The sequence below is a fragment of the Coenobita brevimanus genome, chromosome 14 (genome assembly GCF_032717465.1).
Source record: "Coenobita brevimanus isolate Jiangsu-jjx chromosome 14, ASM3271746v2, whole genome shotgun sequence".
Lineage (NCBI taxonomy): Eukaryota > Metazoa > Arthropoda > Malacostraca > Decapoda > Coenobitidae > Coenobita > Coenobita brevimanus.
Genome location: NC_136967.1, coordinates 22,238,550 through 22,255,894, shown reverse-complemented (window position 1 = coordinate 22,255,894; position 17,345 = coordinate 22,238,550). Strand labels below are relative to the sequence as shown.

At 41.7% G+C, this 17,345-nt stretch overlaps 1 protein-coding gene across 1 annotated transcript in view; it reads right to left on the bottom strand.

The window, feature by feature from the left end:
* Window positions 1-2,448: 2,448 nt before the first annotated feature.
* Window positions 2,449-17,345, bottom strand: part of LOC145389524 (uncharacterized) — a 111,982-nt gene continuing 97,085 nt past the window's right edge. Inside the window, exons 2-3 of the mRNA XM_080264800.1 lie at window positions 9,820-10,043; window positions 2,449-6,078 (exon numbers count right to left, since the gene is read on the bottom strand). Of these exons, the coding sequence (XP_080120926.1) occupies window positions 5,694-6,078; window positions 9,820-10,019 (585 nt within the window). The 5' untranslated portion in view covers window positions 10,020-10,043 and the 3' untranslated portion in view covers window positions 2,449-5,693. The remainder of the gene's footprint in view (window positions 6,079-9,819; window positions 10,044-17,345) is intronic.

Here is a 17,345-nt window from a genome sequence, read left to right as displayed (position 1 = left end):
TCTGTTGAAGCACGAATATCCTAGCAGGACACGCAAGTCGAGTCAAAACAACCCCGCAGTTTAGGGGTTAAAGAGAGACGGCCACACCAAACGCGATGAGCGGGGAGACTTGAGCGGGTAGGATGAGGCGACACAATAAAACTCACTAACTCCTATGTTGGTGGCCACACTGAATGAGTGAGGAGGTTTGTCACCCATCTCACCCTCCACGCTCTTCGCTATGCGATGCAGCATGTTCCAAAATATTGCGCACTGCCTAGCGACATCCCCACTCCCCAGGTATTTGCATCATCATTCAGTCGTGTTAGTACTGCATGTTAGGGTAGTTGGGTTCTGGTAATTATGTCTACTGAACAACTTACTGGAGCCTGGTACCACAGGAGAGTTGTGTGGGATCCAACTGATCCACTCCACAAAAATACTAGAGTGTTGAAGAAACACTGGTAAGATATCTGTGAACAACTGCATACAGATGGTATGGTATAATCAAGCATTATTTTGTCATAGGATTGCTTTAGTAACGTTTGTTCCTCTGTTGCTATAAACATATCAAAGGCCATTAATGTGTAGAATCATACTGGTATTTAGTGCTCTATCCTCTTTGTTACACCATAGGCTAAAAACTGATAAATAGATAAGTATATATACAATATGTACAGTATGCGTATATATGTAGTGAACATCGAAAATTTTATTATTCGTCAACACATTAGTCTATCAAATATAATTCAATGGACAATGAATTGTCCAGCGGATGTTTCATTATAGGCAATCAGTAGAAACTAGTATCTTGAAATAGTACACATGAAAAATCAAGAAAAATAAATTACATGATAACCTTTATGGTATCGTCAAATAAAGACATTCATATCAGTTAGACATTGAAATTGTATTCATTCATTCATCATCATGCCCAGTGTGGTTCCATGAGCAGCGTAGGAGCCCGGGGCTTGGCAAGTTGGTCCTGACATTTAGATGGGAGTGAACAGCTTGGATAATGACATGTCTACACCAATGAACAGCTTCTGACTATCTGTCTCCCTCGAGGTTGCCGCATCCGATCTGGACAGGCATCGCGTTGATGCTCATCGTTCGACGCTACCTCCCTGCTCGTCACTTTCGGTGTGGCCGTACTTAAGGCGTGGCGTCACGACTCGGTACCGATGATAACGATTCATCCTTAGATGAAAGTTCCTCCAGCTCTGACGATGACTCTACCTTACACACATTAGAGAAAAAAAATATCTACCCCGTTCAAGAAAACAGTGACGCCAGCAAACCATTCGAGAAACCCAAGGAACTCATTGCTTCCGAGTTCGAACCGTAATCAAGGCTGCTTAGGAGGTTTTGTAGTACCTCTCCTCTTGCGACAAATTTTGCATATTGGACGTTGACATTCTGCTGTATGTTATTTACATTGTTTTTGTATTGACATAGTTCACATCACTAACATACAAGAGGATACTGAGTTCAATGTGCAGATTATATCGTCAAGGTAGAGGTTTTGCGAAGTCTCCAAAGCCATTAGACTATGACTTACATGTAAATTTGCTGGTTCTAAACCTTTATTATAGAAGCTAACATTCCAGTTTCCTTATCTATGGTGCACAATTCATTTTTTCTTTAACGGTTTAAAACTACAGTCCACATCCCAGTTTCTTTCCCCGTCTGACGGCGTATTATTAAAACAAGACGCAAAGGTATGAGCGAACCTCTGATATTTGAGTTATTTATGAAACACCTGCCAATCTTGGATGTGATCAGCCTGCGCCCCAGGTTAAAGAAGTTAGCCAGGAACGATACAGAAAAATTAGACATGTTCTACTATCACCTCATCCCTCAGAAATTATCCCGAAAATCTCGGGGTTTATCCACAGCTTAGCGCATCCTTACATTGAAAGGTTTTTCGTCTTATTCTTGCAATTATCAGACGATTTCATTCAGGTTAGGAGAGTACTTAATTTTTGAACTAGGAGGATAAGATATTATGGTCCCTGTTAGCCCTTTCAGTACGAGACATTTTTCCTTAGCTTAAGTAAATTCGTCTAGTACCATGAACAGTATAGGGAAAATTATGCCATTGAAGTGGTTAATAATACGCCTTTAAGCTTTTGTATGTCTCACCTTTGTACTTGTGTCACTCTTATCCCTCTCTCCATGCTCAGCTGTGAGGTGCAGTGTGCAAGTGGAGATCAGTCTGTCTTAGTTTTGTTAGTGTCGTATTCAGCCTCTTATCATTATATTTTTCATTGTAATCAGTTTATTTCCCTGGGTTGACATACTGAAATCACTGACCAAAGACTTTTTTTTTTTTGGGGGGGGGGTCTAAATGTGAGGTTGTTAGTACCTGGTTGAAGATTTTATTTTTCAGGTCCTGTAAAACATATTTTACAGGAATCTGATTCGTTTAATGTATTTTGGGGCAAAAATAAAACTACGTTGTGGTCATCGTCTTTATTTGATTGTCAATGGAATTTCAGATTCCAAGGGGTAAATCAATCAAATATTATTATTATCAGGAAATAAATTTTAAGAAGTCATTGGATTCTCTTAGAATAATATAATTTTGAAACCACAAAAAAGTATCACTATATTCCTATAAATACACTTATATGAAGGATATTTGTAACTGACTAATAATTAATAACAATTACGTGGGGTTAAATCTTTGAAATAACACAAGTCCTTATTTCATTTGGGAGTTACGTGATGTAGGAAGGTGCAGGAGAAAGAATTTATGAGGATTTAAGCGCTTTGGATAGACAAAAGATTGAGGGAGTTAAAGCCACCACTACCAGGACCCTTCCCACCCTCACCACTGTAGTACAATCGGCCAAGAAGGACCTGATACTGAAATCTGAAGTAGCCTAATGTGGAAATGGCCACTATCTTAAAATTATCATTTCCAACTTCTGGATGTTTGTTGTGTATGAAGTTGACATATTTCACCTCACTGCATTTCCTCTTCATTGCGAAAGTGAGTGTTGTGCACTGCATAGTTCAGGTGGTTGGTGAGATAATGGTGTTGAGAAACAGTATGTATGTTACACATTAATTTCCTGGAAGGCAACAGACCTCCATGCTTTGGCCAGTTGTACTGTGGATGTATAGTATTTTTATAAGTATACTTATATGTATACATATTGCTGACTGTCTTGTGCATAAAGTGCACTCGAGCGACACATTTGCCTTATGTATACATAGAAATCCAGCCTCAGTTAAGTGATGTTTTAATAAACGTAGGTAATGTTTAGTAGCGTAAACCAACAAATAAATCTAACTAACTGGTACATTTCATTTCTGTTTACTGTAGATCATATCACTGCATTTGCACTTTGACCTGTCTGTGTTGGAATATTCTTGGACATAATTTTACAAGGTAGTACAGTAGTGTGGATTAGAAATCTTGTCTCACTACCGTAAAATTCAGGTCAAATTTGGTGAGGACACGAAGACAAGTGGCCATCTATTGTTTATATATAAACAGCTCTCCTAAAAGCTCCCCATTGTGGTATTGCCTTGTCTGAAACCTGGTAGAATGATATTCATCACACCTTCTACTGATCCTCCGTAAATTAGTATAAGCATATACCTTTTATGAATATTATTAACGCATTACTACGTAAGAGAAAAAGTAAGTATAAGTAACGTTTCATCTAACGCCTCATATCTTTCATGGAATGCATACGAGACCAGCTTCCTTTCCCCGACATTCAGTTCCACTGACACAACCAGTTACAAGTACCGACTCTGTGTGTGTGTGTGTGTGTGCAGGGGAGTGTCCAGCCACCCAGCCACTACCTACCTAACACACTGTTCTGCAGGTCACTTGCTCTTTCTGATCGAAACTCTTACATGTTTCAGAATTTAGGCTTCTAAGCGTGGCCTTACTACTGCACGTTGTAAATTCATATGAGGCTATCAGTATTTTCATGTGACTTAGCTGTAAAAAATGAAAATATGAATGCAACAGTTTCCAGATGTGCCAAGTCAGCAATATTCTGAATTTAATAAAATGCAGTCTTATGAACTTTACGCCAGTACATCACACCCATCTCCTGCATTCCATAAAAGCCAACACTACTGGTAGGAGATAATTTCATAGTATGATCTATGTAACTATCAAGCGTACCTGCAACGTAATTCCTTACTGTAGCCTATTTGCATTTTAACACACGTTTTCTTCTACATAGCCAGACAGGAGTTGTCACGGACTTAGCATTAAAGATACAGAGAACAATTAACATAACTCTTATTTAGCTGAAGTTGGACAGTTGTTTATTTCCCACTTTAAGAATCTTGGCCCACAATTTCGTCATGTCTTCAGGTGAGTTTGGATGCTAGATTGGATTAACACCTTCAGCCCGGTGACGTCATTTTTTCTTCTCAGTTTTTCCCGCTACCTTCAAATGCTTTTATGTATCTTTAAGATCTCTCGTCCTGACCGGATTATAGAAGGCTGAATATAATCCCTCCATCAAAACGAATATCCTTTTGGCTAAATGAAATCCTTACAATACAGCAGAAACAAAATTTTAAATGCCATCGGACTGACGGGGTTAAAAGTAATAAGATCAAGTTCCAGTATCATAATTAACTAAAAACGTAGATTATGAGTTTCAGGTGCACTCATATATGGCTAATAAAACTTGAAGCCAAAAAAAACGAATTACTGTATATAGCTGTAAGTGCAATAACACCTCGACTGAACGAGAAACGGAACCCCATAGCCTGTTTTTAATTTGTTTATATTGCCGTAAATCAAAGCTTATAATATGGTGTGATGTTAAGTAGCTGTGTTAGTACTGCTGGAATTATCAAGGCAAAAAGGTACCAAGAACGCTGCACCAAAGTAATCTTTATTATTATATATAGACAGCTTTATCAGTTGCAGCACTCCTGTTTCATTGAGAAATGCATTTCTGTTTTGTTACATATTACCCTAAGTAGGTATATTTTGTCTACAAGTTATAACCATATAAATACATTACTTTGTTGCCATTCTCAAGTGTTGGTTTCATTGTATTAGTCTACAGCAAGAGATTACAAATGCAATAAATCATACCTTAAAAAGCAGAGTGAACTACATAATTACGACATATATCTATTATCATTCCAACATATTCAGATGCCATTGTAATTGTTGCTAGCTTCATTTTTTTTTTTTCTTTCTTTACTTCTCACATCTTAAAGTTTCAAAATTGTCTCTTCCTGTGTATAGCTCGGATAAAGTTTTGTTGATGTCGTTTGTATATTGTTACTGATGTTAGGTGAAACAAAATCCACGTAACAATAATTCTGTTATCTTTATTAAATACGGGATATCACGGTGGTATAGAAATTTCAGTATTTGTTGAAATATATTTTTATTATTAACAAGGAGTGCCTAAAAGAATATCAACTCAACCTTTATCGTTTTCCATCATGTATGTCACCATATGTGAGGGTGTACAGTATATGGCGCTTCCTTGTCCACAAGCCCAAACTCATGCAGGCAGTTCAGAGTAATAAGTATGTAAACAAGTGAAAGCTTCCTTCAAATCAATGCTCATCAGAGCCATATTTTGTAGTTATCAGGGAATGCTAGTCAATATAATTCTCCACTGACGAGGGGATAACCATTGCTATTTTTTAAAATCAGGTATCATTCTTAACCACATAACACAAACAACACAAGCTGGAGCGGCGTCACTCTAGTAGGGCAACCTGAGGAAGTCGCTGGTGTCTCCGTTGTCCAGGTCTTGCTCAAACTCCTTACGTTTTAACAACATTTGTGAGGGGGACTGAGCGACCCTAAGGTGCGGCTTCTGAGTGCCTGCTGCGCTGCCGTTACTCTTGGCCAATAGACGTAGTGGGTGGTTCTCGGGAAGGGATGCGGAGCCGTAGTTGGCATTAGCATCGCTGTTACTTGCCAAGCCTGTGCTGTCACCCGTCACGCGATAGTCATCCAGTGTGGGCAGGTTGTCATGGGAAGCTCTAGTCATGCGCACCAGGTCTGCCAGACTGAGGTGGTACTGGCTATCCACGGGTACAGCTTCGGTCAGGGAGTCCCTCTCTTCAGGCACGCTGTGCTGGTCTCTGTGGGCGAGACAGGATCAATAATGGATTGATAAAACGACAGTCATTAATTCATGATTACTGAAATTAAATGACTGATGAATTCATTGACTGACCGATACAAACTTATTGACTGATTCAGTAAATTTTAACTAACAATTCGGCTGCCTTTTTAACTCACTGATTGACTTGTTGATTAATAGACTGAGAAGCTGATCGAATGAATAAATGATGAATCGATCCGCCTGAATTATGTACCGATTTGCTGACTAATTACTAAGCTGGATGGTTCGCTGATTAGGTACGGAACTAATCAACTGATTCGTGAAATGATCGACTGCAGTCTTCCTAGCAAAGCAACAACTCGATCACGTAAGCTAATATGGACACTACATTAACACATGATCAAACACACCATCTATACTGTATCATCATAATCACCATCATCATCATACTAACTCTTACTCGCACCTGAACACGGGGTTACGATGTAGTGACTTACCGCAGATCATCGACTCGGAAATCCAAATGATCTGGCGTTCTCTTTCCAACCTCAAGTACGCACTTCAGTATTAAACTCTACCCTCACATGAAGAGAAATTGCTAAATATCACCAAAATGGTAATGGCCAGTCCCATATTACACCCTTTGAGATGTAGGGACCCTGAATCTGGGCTGCAATAATCCACAACATGTAGGAGAGGATGGCCAGTCAACCGCCCAGGTGGCATTACGTAAATGAAAACTTTTAGTCACCTCTTTGAACCCATGCCCGTAAAGCTGTCTGTAACTGCCAGAACGCCATACTGAAATCATCTTCTTCATCATCAAACTGTAATTCCCAGAGATTCAGTTACTCCCAAGTACGAGTCTCATCTTTATTATTGTTGCTATCAGATAATTTTGTTCAGTCTACTGTATGAAAGCGCTCTAGTAGTGAAGAGATTAATGATGACTGTATCTAACCGCTCCACATAGAAAAGTTTCTCCTGAGCTGATTAAAATTGTCTGGAGATAGCGAGAATAAACTAAATAAGAGTGTTCCTTGACCGCATGAGCTGTATCGCGCCATGAAACCGTCAAAGATAGGAGTACAGAAATGGGTGCTGTGAGCAAAGAAAGTGGTGGACTAGGCTCGAAAGTAGGTGGGCGGTGTGGCTAGATCAGGAAAATGTATCCTGTGTAAATGTATGTTGTTGGATCTGTGGCTGTAGTGCAGTGATAATTTCAAAATATACTCCAAAAAAATGAAAAGCGTTTGGAGGAGTACGGAAACGGGCCTTAGGGGACAAAGAAATGGGTGAGTTGAGGTGGAATAAGGGTGGGAGGTGGGGAAGAGCCAGGAGAGTATGCCCGATGAAGTTAGGAGCTTTACGATGAACGTTTCTAGTGAAGTGAAGGTATAGATTGAAACTTTTCTCCAGCAACAACATCAATAAAATAAGCCCGCGTCGCTCTCATATACCTGGTATCTTGTAACTCATTCACCTGGTATCTTGTAACGCACATAAAAGTATGTCATGGTCCTAAAGATGTTAAAAATAAATCAAAACAAAGTCGGGGTGGCGGTATAATGAAGATGAAGAGAAACAGGCACCCATAGTTTATTAAGAAGTGCGCACTGGGCCTCGAAAATTGCCTGTCTATCTATCTATCTATCTATTGCCAGACGCCTCAATCCCGTAAGGGGTGGCCACAAACAAATCGCCTCCATGTCGCCCTGTCCCCCGCCATTTCACTGCCCTCCCCCCAGCTCACACCCCTCTCTGCCATATACCTCTCCATTCCGTCCCTCCATCTCATCCTCTATCTCACTCACGTACACTCTCCTCGTTAGTCTCTCGCTCTCCATCCTCTTCACATGGCCAATCCACCTCAGTATATATCTCCTAATGCTTTCTATCACATCCACATCTTCACCACAACGCTCTTTCACTTCCTCAATTGTCAGTATGTCTGTGTAACTCCACGGACTCCTCTCAAATAACTAATTTTCGCTGCTCTCACGCTTGACTTGTTTCCTTCCAAGAAGGTTCAAGCTTCACTTCCATACGTTAGAGTTGGTATCACAATACTATCATGCAGCGACTTTTTTACTTCCAAGTTCACTTCCCTATTTCTTATCACTGTTTTCAAAGAACGAGCAACCTTTCTTCCTTGTTGTACCCTTTCAAGCACTTCATCCTCCAAACTTCCATCCTTATTCATCACACTAACCAACTACTTAAATGCTCCCACATTTTCCATTTCCTCATCCTCGAATACTCATAATTATAATATGACTCTCAAAAGAATGCTAATTAAGCTCTGGATCCTGCAGCAAACATAGCAACATCATAAACGAGTTCGAACTTATTAGCATAACACTACAGCCCACATAATCTCATTATGTGTGGCAGGCGTTGAAGGTAAGCATATTGCTTGGTCGACAAAAATTTGGAAACTTCTCCTGAATTGTTTTGATCGTGTATTCCTCGAAAAAGGTTAGTATGAACAAGTCTGGTGTAAAACAATTATATGCAGACAACTAAGTCAATCAGATTTTTTTTTTTTTTCCATGAAACATATTTTTGAAACTTTTCAGAACTGCCATGTATAAGTCTGGCGAAACACAGTCACATGCAAACTTTTGCTGTAAAGGAATTAATGAAGGCTATATATGACACGTCTAATTCGAAAAATCTCTCCTGAGCAAAACAAAGTCTAGCAGAATCGTCAAACACAGGCAAGCAACCGCCCCTGCAGAGCCGTCCCATGCATACAACCGATGTTTCCATGCGGCCAACACCGACTTGCCATAATGAGGCGCGGGAATTAGTGTGGAAGATTTGTTCCTGGGTGGACATCGCAACTGCGTCTCTTCACCCAGTAAATAGGGGCACCATAGTAGGCTCTTCGTCAACTGGTTATTTGGCTATATGGCTATCACCCAACGTTATCAGTAGTTTCCCGAGCTACAGGAAACCATTTGGCTTGTCACTCACTGTAGAGGCACCTGAAGTGAAAAGTATATAATAAATAATGACATGAAGAAATGGACAAATAGGAGGAGAGGATGACAGACACAGAGTATGAATGATGGACATGCAGGAAGAAGTAGGCAACCCTACATAAAGTGAGTGGACAATGGGCGTCCCCACATACCATAAAACTGCAAAAGTAACTTATGTAACTACAGCATCGGATTCACGAGTTTAAAATATCTTCCCCAGACACTTCGGATAAACCTATTCTAACTCGAGAGGATTTTATTTGGCAGAGGGAGTCCTGTGGCAAATAAAGGGCTGAAGAGATAAGGAGAAGCTATGATCAGGCCTAGTCATCGTCATCGTATAGTTTTACATGAATCAAGTAGTACAGTAAGTAGTAATAAATAAGGCTGTTTTTAGAGAAAAATAAAGACGAATTTAGGGCGAGAAACAATATTCAACCCATAATAATAAAGGTAAAAGCAAGCAGTACCTGGCGAAAAGGTAAAACTGTCAAGACACAAATTATATCGCGGCCATGAACTGATTAGAGAAGCTGAAGTTGTACTGTACAGCCAAGGACCATGGTTCGCTTATATTTCACCTTTTATACTTCTCATTGCCCTCTGCTGGCTAATATTTCTTAGCTGCTACCGTATCGACTTGATATGTGTCTTTGCTCACAGATAATTCTCTTTGATGTGATGCAGCAGGGAGGAAAGTGAAAGACATGCCTTACAACAAGTGCGAATTTTATCTCTGAAATTATATAAAGTTAGGAGTGGAGGCTCACCTAACTGAGCGCTTGGCGGTGAAGAGTGTGAAGGAGCATCTGCAGCCGCCCACCATTCCCGTGAACCCGGTGGAGCGACAAAACATACGGCAGTCAAACCGCTTGGCAAGAGCGGGCTGGGGGGCGGCCAGCAGTAGCACCAGGGCGGCCACAGCCATCAGGGACCCGGGTAGGGCGGGGACACTTGCAGACGGCCGCATTGGGAGTGCGCCTGGGAACCGAACCTGTGCAAAAGAACATGCATGTAATCTCTCCATATAGCCGGACACATATTTTAAGCACGTACGGTAACTCATTTAAAATGTATCGGCTGGGGTAATGCAGCATGTATTCCCTAAGTCAACCGCAATTCCTGAAAGATCATTATATGACAAACAACTGACTTTGGATTTAATTACCCACGCAACTTTCTTAGGTCCTATGTTACATCTTATTAACTGTAATTAATATTTACTGTGTAAAAGACGAGGTGTTCATGCCAACGCGGTTAAACTTACCAAACTACATATGTACAATATTTCACATATTTGCCAATATCTCAAGTACATGGCGTAGAAACTGTAATATTCAGCTGCCCTAATTAGGTTCTGTTGGTGCTTTTCCTTGTCAGCTACATTTCCGTGCTAGTCACTTCAACAGCAGCCTTTGTTACCGGTAGAGGAACGAGAACTTTTCACCTTAATGTGGCCCAGTTTTTCGTCCTTTAGCAACTTATTTCACGTGCCCCAGTGGCAGAAAAAATGGTGCTACGGCTCTGTCCTTCTTCCTGGCTAGCACCTCATTTTGATATGACTTGTTACAACTCAACATTCAAGATGGAAAGATGACATAATATATATATATATATATATATATATATATATATATATATATATATATATATATATATACAGGTGAGGAATAAGGAACGGTATGAGATTCATTCTTGACTTTCCTACAGTGGTGAGTGAGGGGGGAAGGAGAGATTCCTCTTTTTGCAGAAGTGCCATATTCTTTTTAAGTCTCCAGAAGAAAATAAAGCTGCCTCAGATAATAAGGAGAGCTACGAGAGTTTTCTGAAGCTGGATGAAATCCTCTGAAGACTGAAGAATAACAAAATTACATTCTTGGAGTGAAGGAAGGTTCGTATATGGCTATTTGATTCTGTTGCTCCCGAATTCATAAGCAGACAAACTTATTTTTATTTTGGTGTATGTGTCACGAATCAATTCGCGACATTTCCTTTTTGTGAGAAGCCACGAACTATTAGTGGAAAACTCACTGTGTATCGCTCAGTTAACCGTTTCTCTCTCCATTTCGGGGTATACTTTTCAAATCATTCGTCACTTTCAAAAGTGACCGATTTAATGCACGTCACTAAGTGCGCTACTGAGCGATACAATTGTTTCTTTATCGTTCGCCTCTGCTTCCCTCAACCGTTAGCCACGCCTTGCGTCCTGCCCATTCAATGTATTTGAATTCAGTTTAGTGTTTGCTGTGACGGAGACAGGACCTGCGCAGCAGTGCGAGAGGTCAGCTAGTACCCAAACTCCACTTACAGTTTCTCCAAGCTCCCACCTTTAGTTCTCCAGCTTTGGGTGATACACCGCATTCATTGACTAGTATTTCTTTTGTGTATTTTGTAGTTTTAAGAGCTTAGTTAAGGTGTTTTTCCCTAGGCGTAAGTATTTAGCTTTTGTGAGAGTGAGTGAGTGCGTCTCATTGATTTGATTTGAAATGTAACGTTAAATTTATTTTTTTGTAATTAATAAATTTAACAGTTCTTTTCCTTGAGCTTCATGTAAAGTAAACTCGTGTTTCATTTCTCCGAATTAAGCTTATTTCCCCATAACTCCTAGCTTGCATAAACGTTTTACTATTCATAACTGGTACTTAGACCAGTCTTGTTGTATTAACTTAAAATCCGTTGTGCCAGGAGTTAATGCATCAGCAAGAACCTGATGTTATTATTATTAGTATTAGTTATTTATTGTCAGGGGTGATGTAACTTTCTCCAGAGGCTAACAGTACAGTAATTCAGCAATTGTGAGTAATTAGTCTCTGCTGTGTACTGTTGAGAAAGTTTATAAATTCTCGTTCTTAGAGAATCGTGCACAAGCCAGCGTAAAGTAATCGTTGCTTGATGTAGCAAGACAATCATTGTCTCTGCGCTTCAATATTATTGAATATAAATATCAATTTAAATAATATTTAACCATTTATATCAAAATTACTGAGATATTATAAAAACCCCGTGACAATTGGCGACCTCATTCCAGGATATTAACTCCTAGCTCTAAAGCTATTCACGAGATAGTGCTCACTCATTCATATTTAGGTATTTATCATTAAAGTTTATAGGCACAAGCTTACTGGTGTTTACCCTTAATTTAGCAAGTGAATTTTGCTTTATTAATCAATAGAGTACTTAACTCTAGTTTATTCTTGGTAACGCCAGACGATTTTATTCGCTCCTGGGAAGTCGCCGTACCCATTGTGTTTATTATTGAGTCTTCCCAGTCATTTACATTTTTGATTTATTCTTTGCCAGTTAACTAGATAAGACTGGTCACCACTAGCTTGTGTCTGTATTCTTTACTTGTGTTTATTAGTATTCGTCGCTAAGCAGTCAGTACTCAATTTCGGTTACTTAGTAAATTGAGCTAGCATCATGGCTACAGCTGTATATGTACAGGAAGCCAAAGATATTGGTCTCACAGACCCAGAGAAAATACAGAGTTACGTTCTCTCACGGTTCAATTACGAGCAAGAACGTGAGAAAGATGCTCGTGAAGAGCGTAGGATTCAGCGCGAATGCGAGCGAGAACAGCGCGAATACGAGCGAGAACAGCGTGAGGAACGTGAAAGAGAGCGTGCTTATGAACAAGAGCAGCGTGAGAAACAGCGCGAATACGAGCAGAAACAACGCGAGCTCGAGTTAGAAAAAGAGCGAGAACAGCGCGAATACGAGCAGAAACAACGCGAGCTCGAGTTAGAAAAAGAGAGAACTGCGCGAATACGAGCGTGAACAACGAGACAAAGAACGAGAACATGAACTTGAAGTGCTGAAGCTCAAGCGAGATTCCTTGGCTTCAGACACGTCTGGTGCAGTTGGTCAAAGCTCCACGAGCGTTCTCCCTGCACATGTCCTGGCGACCCCACGCATCAAGCTTCCTTCATACAAGGGAAAGCGAGCGAATCGAGCCGTACATAGCTCGTTTTGAGGACATGGCAGACTTATATCAACTGGATGAGGCAGCTAAGCGGCTTCAGTTTCTTAGCCTATTTGAGGGCCCTGCCCTCGATATTCTCCACAGAATTCGTGGAGACAATCTCACATATGAGATGATGAAAGCTGCACTCATTAAGGCGTATGGTCTCACAGTAGACGACGCCAAAGTTCAGTTCATGCGAGCTCGTCTCCAAGACAAGGAGACAGCTGTTCAGTTCCTTGATCGTCTCACAGCTTACTTAAATGAGTGGATGGAGAAAGATGAAACTCCTTCCACGCGTGAGGGGATAATTGACCTTATGCTGCGTACACAGCTAGAGAGGTCGTGGCCTGCTGAGCTCATAGCACAGCTTAAGATCTGCCAGGTGAAAGATGCCAGCCAAATGGCAGAGAAGGCTGACGCATTCTTTACTGCATACGGGTATCAAGCTCGTAAGCAAAACACCTGGAGCAGAAAAGATACTGCCAAGTCTGGGAAGCCGTCTCAGACTGAATCCCAGCACCAAGGCCGTTCTCAGAGTAATGGTCAAGGTCCAAAACCGCAGTGGAAGGACCAGGGGCAAAACACTCAGAAACCTGAGTGGAAGCGGTACAACAAGTACCCTAACCAGCAGCAGTATCAGCCACGCAACCGACCGTCGGGACAAACTTTTCCACCACCAGCTCAAAAGAGGCAGGAAGCGAATGCAGCCTTCATTCCTCAGCAGCAGCCTGGTGGTCACGTCCCTACCAGTGTGGGTACTTCCCCACAGTTCACAAGTCCCACAGTGACAGTGAACCCCCCTCCACAGATGGCCAATGTTCCATCTTCCCAATATAATTCACAAGGCACAATGTTTGCCGCATCAATTCAGCAGCCTCATGAGTGGCTAGCTGCTTCCTCCACAGGCCCCACCACAGGTGACAGTACCTTCCTTGTACAGCCAGGGTTTGTGGGAGGCATTCCTGTGAAGGTCCTGAGAGACAATGGTTCCTCAGGTTGCTCTGTTAAACAGAGTTTAATTCGGCCTGAGCAGTATACAGGTCGACAGATCCATGCAAAGCTTATTGATGGATCAGTGAGATTGTTCCCTGAGGCATGTATCCAGGTGGCATCTCCATTTTATACTGGTACGACACTTGCAGTTGTCATGCCAGAGCCTCTATTTGACTTTATAGTAGGCAATATTCAAGGAGCCAAGGATAGTTGCTCCGATGATGGCGCCACTCAGACTTCGGCTGCTGCGGTAACACGAGCCATGACTGAGGCTCCAGATTGTGTCACCCCAGTGATCATTGAATCGCCGCAAGATCTGATGTGCAGTCAACTTGTTGTACAAGAACAACATTCTGACCCGACACTTGCTGCCGTGCGGAATAAACAAAAGGGTCGAGTGATTAAGTATTCACGGGAGGTCGAGCCAAGTTCCTTCGTAAACAAGGACGGCTCTACCGTGAGTCACGAACACCCGAGGGCGAGGTTCGACTGCAGTTTGTCGTTCCCGCCAAGTACCGCCTAGCAGTGTTACAATGGGGTCATTGTTCAGTCTCAGGAGGTCACATGGGCAAAAGGAAGACCCAGGGCCGTATCCGAGCTGACTTTTTCTGGCCAGGGATGGGACGGGACATAGATAGTTTTGTCCGTTCTTGCAGTGTGTGCCAAAGTATCACCACTAATCAGGGACATGCCCTTCCTGTGCCATTTGTAACTACACCTGTAATCTCTGAGTCAGTTGAGAGACAGGGTAGTGGTGAAGTGGGTGCAGACCTGACGTCTCGCCCATTGGCCCCACAAGACACATTATGTCCAGGGCCTGTACATACATATTATGTACCGTAGGTTAAGGGGAAAGTTGAGAGGCGACTTGAGGCTATGGAAGACCCAAGTTTGCATAGGATTCTCAACTCCCGATACTAATATAAGTATTGTAGGTTAAGGGGAAGTTCGAGAGAGAACTCCGTAAAGGCGACTTGAGGCTATGGAAGACCCAAGTTTGCACAAGGATTCTCAGCTTCCCGGTACTAATAGAAGTACTGTAGGTTAAGGGGGAAGTTCGAGAGAGAACTCCGCAGTGGCGACTTGAGGCTATGGAAGACCCAAGTTTGCATAAGGATTCTCAGCTTCCCGGTACTAATAGAAGTATTGTAGGTTAAGGGGGAGAGAGAACTCCGCAGAGGCGACTTGAGGCTATGGAAGACCCAAGTTTGCACAAGGATTCTCAGCTTTCCGGTACTAATATAAGTATTGTATTGTAGGTTAAGGGGGAGAGAGAACTCCGCAGAGGCGACTTGAGGCTATGGAAGACCCAAGTTTGCACAAGGATTCTCAGCTTCCCGATACTAATATAAGTATTGTAGGTTAAGGGGGAAGTTCGAGAGAGAACTCCGCAGAGGCGACTTGAGGCTATGGAAGACCCAAGTTTGCACCAGGATTCTCGGCTTCCCGGTACTAATATAAGTATTGTATTGTAGGTTAAGGGGGAAGTTCGAGAGAGAACTCCGCAGAGGCGACTTGAGGCTATGGAAGACCCAAGTTTGCACAAGGATTCTCAGCTTCCCGATACTAATATAAGTATTGTAGGTTAAGGGGGAAGTTCGAGAGAGAACTCCGCAGAGGCGACTTGAGGCTATGGAAGACCCAAGTTTGCACAAGGATTCTCAGCTTCCCGATACTAATATAAGTATTGTAGGTTAAGGGGGAAGTTCGAGAGAGAACTCCGCAGAGGCGACTTGAGGCTATGGAAGACCCAAGTTTGCACAAGGATTCTCAGCTTTCCGGTACTAATATAAGTATTGTATTGTAGGTTAAGGGGGAAGTGAGAACTCTGCAGAGGCGACTTGAGGCTATGGAAGACCCAAGTTTGCACAAGGATTCTCAACTTGCCGACCATAATCGTGTGCTAAAATTAATGGCGACCTCGAGTGTACTTTTCATAGCATGTACTGACTGCTAGCCAGAGAGAGTAATTGTAACATAATAAGAATTTTGTCTCATTGACACTTTTGAGGCTCCACCTTAATTGGTTTTGCAGGTTCAGCAATGGGTGTAGCAGTTTTGCTGTGCGGGCCAGCTGATCGTCTGCCTGCACGCTGCCACCTCTTCTCCTCTGCCTTCGTCGTCGCCATATTATTTACTGTGTCATTTTACACGTAGGTACAGTTACACTACAACTGTCACACCTACACCGTGTATTACATACACCATGCTACACAACAATTAGTTGTCAGTGTAAATGTAGCGAATTTTCGCTCAGTTTGACCTGAGTACAGGATTTTCACCGTCGTCACGGAGTTTTTTCCCTCAAGCTTGCTTCTATTAACGTAAATACGAGGTTTTTTCGCTCACTGACGACTGCGACTTTCTCCTGTAGCAGGATAGCACACACACCACAGTGTGAATCTTGTGTGACTGAGTTAGGATTTATATGTATGTATATTGAAATCATTCTTCTGAAGGAAGAAAGATTTAATTTTCATGGGGCGTAATGTCACGAATCAATTCGCGACATTTCCTTTTTGTGAGAAGCCACGAACTATTAGTGGAAAACTCACTGTGTATCGCTCAGTTAACCGTTTCTCTCTCCATTTCGGGGTATACTTTTCAAATCATTCGTCACTTTCAAAAGTGACCGATTTAATGCACGTCACTAAGTGCGCTACTGAGCGATACAATTGTTTCTTTATCGTTCGCCTCTGCTTCCCTCAACCGTTAGCCACGCCTTGCGTCCTGCCCATTCAATGTATTTGAATTCAGTTTAGTGTTTGCTGTGACGGAGACAGGACCTGTGCAGCAGTGCGAGAGGTCAGCTAGTACCCAAACTCCACTTACAGTTTCTCCAAGCTCCCACCTTTAGTTCTCCAGCTTTGGGTGATACACCGCATTCATTGACTAGTATTTCTTTTGTGTATTTTGTAGTTTTAAGAGCTTAGTTAAGGTGTTTTTCCCTAGGCGTAAGTATTTAGCTTTTGTGAGAGTGAGTGAGTGCGTCTCATTGATTTGATTTGAAATGTAACGTTAAATTTATTTTTTTGTAATTAATAAATTTAACAGTTCTTTTCCTTGAGCTTCATGTAAAGTAAACTCGTGTTTCATTTCTCCGAATTAAGCTTATTTCCCACATAACTCCTAGCTTGCATAAACGTTTTACTATTCATAACTGGTACTTAGACCAGTCTTGTTGTATTAACTTAAAATCCGTTGTGCCAGGAGTTAATGCATCAGCAAGAACCTGATGTTATTATTATTAGTATTAGTTATTTATTGTCAGGGGTGATGTAACTTTCTCCAGAGGCTAACAGTACAGTAATTCAGCAATTGTGAGTAATTAGTCTCTGC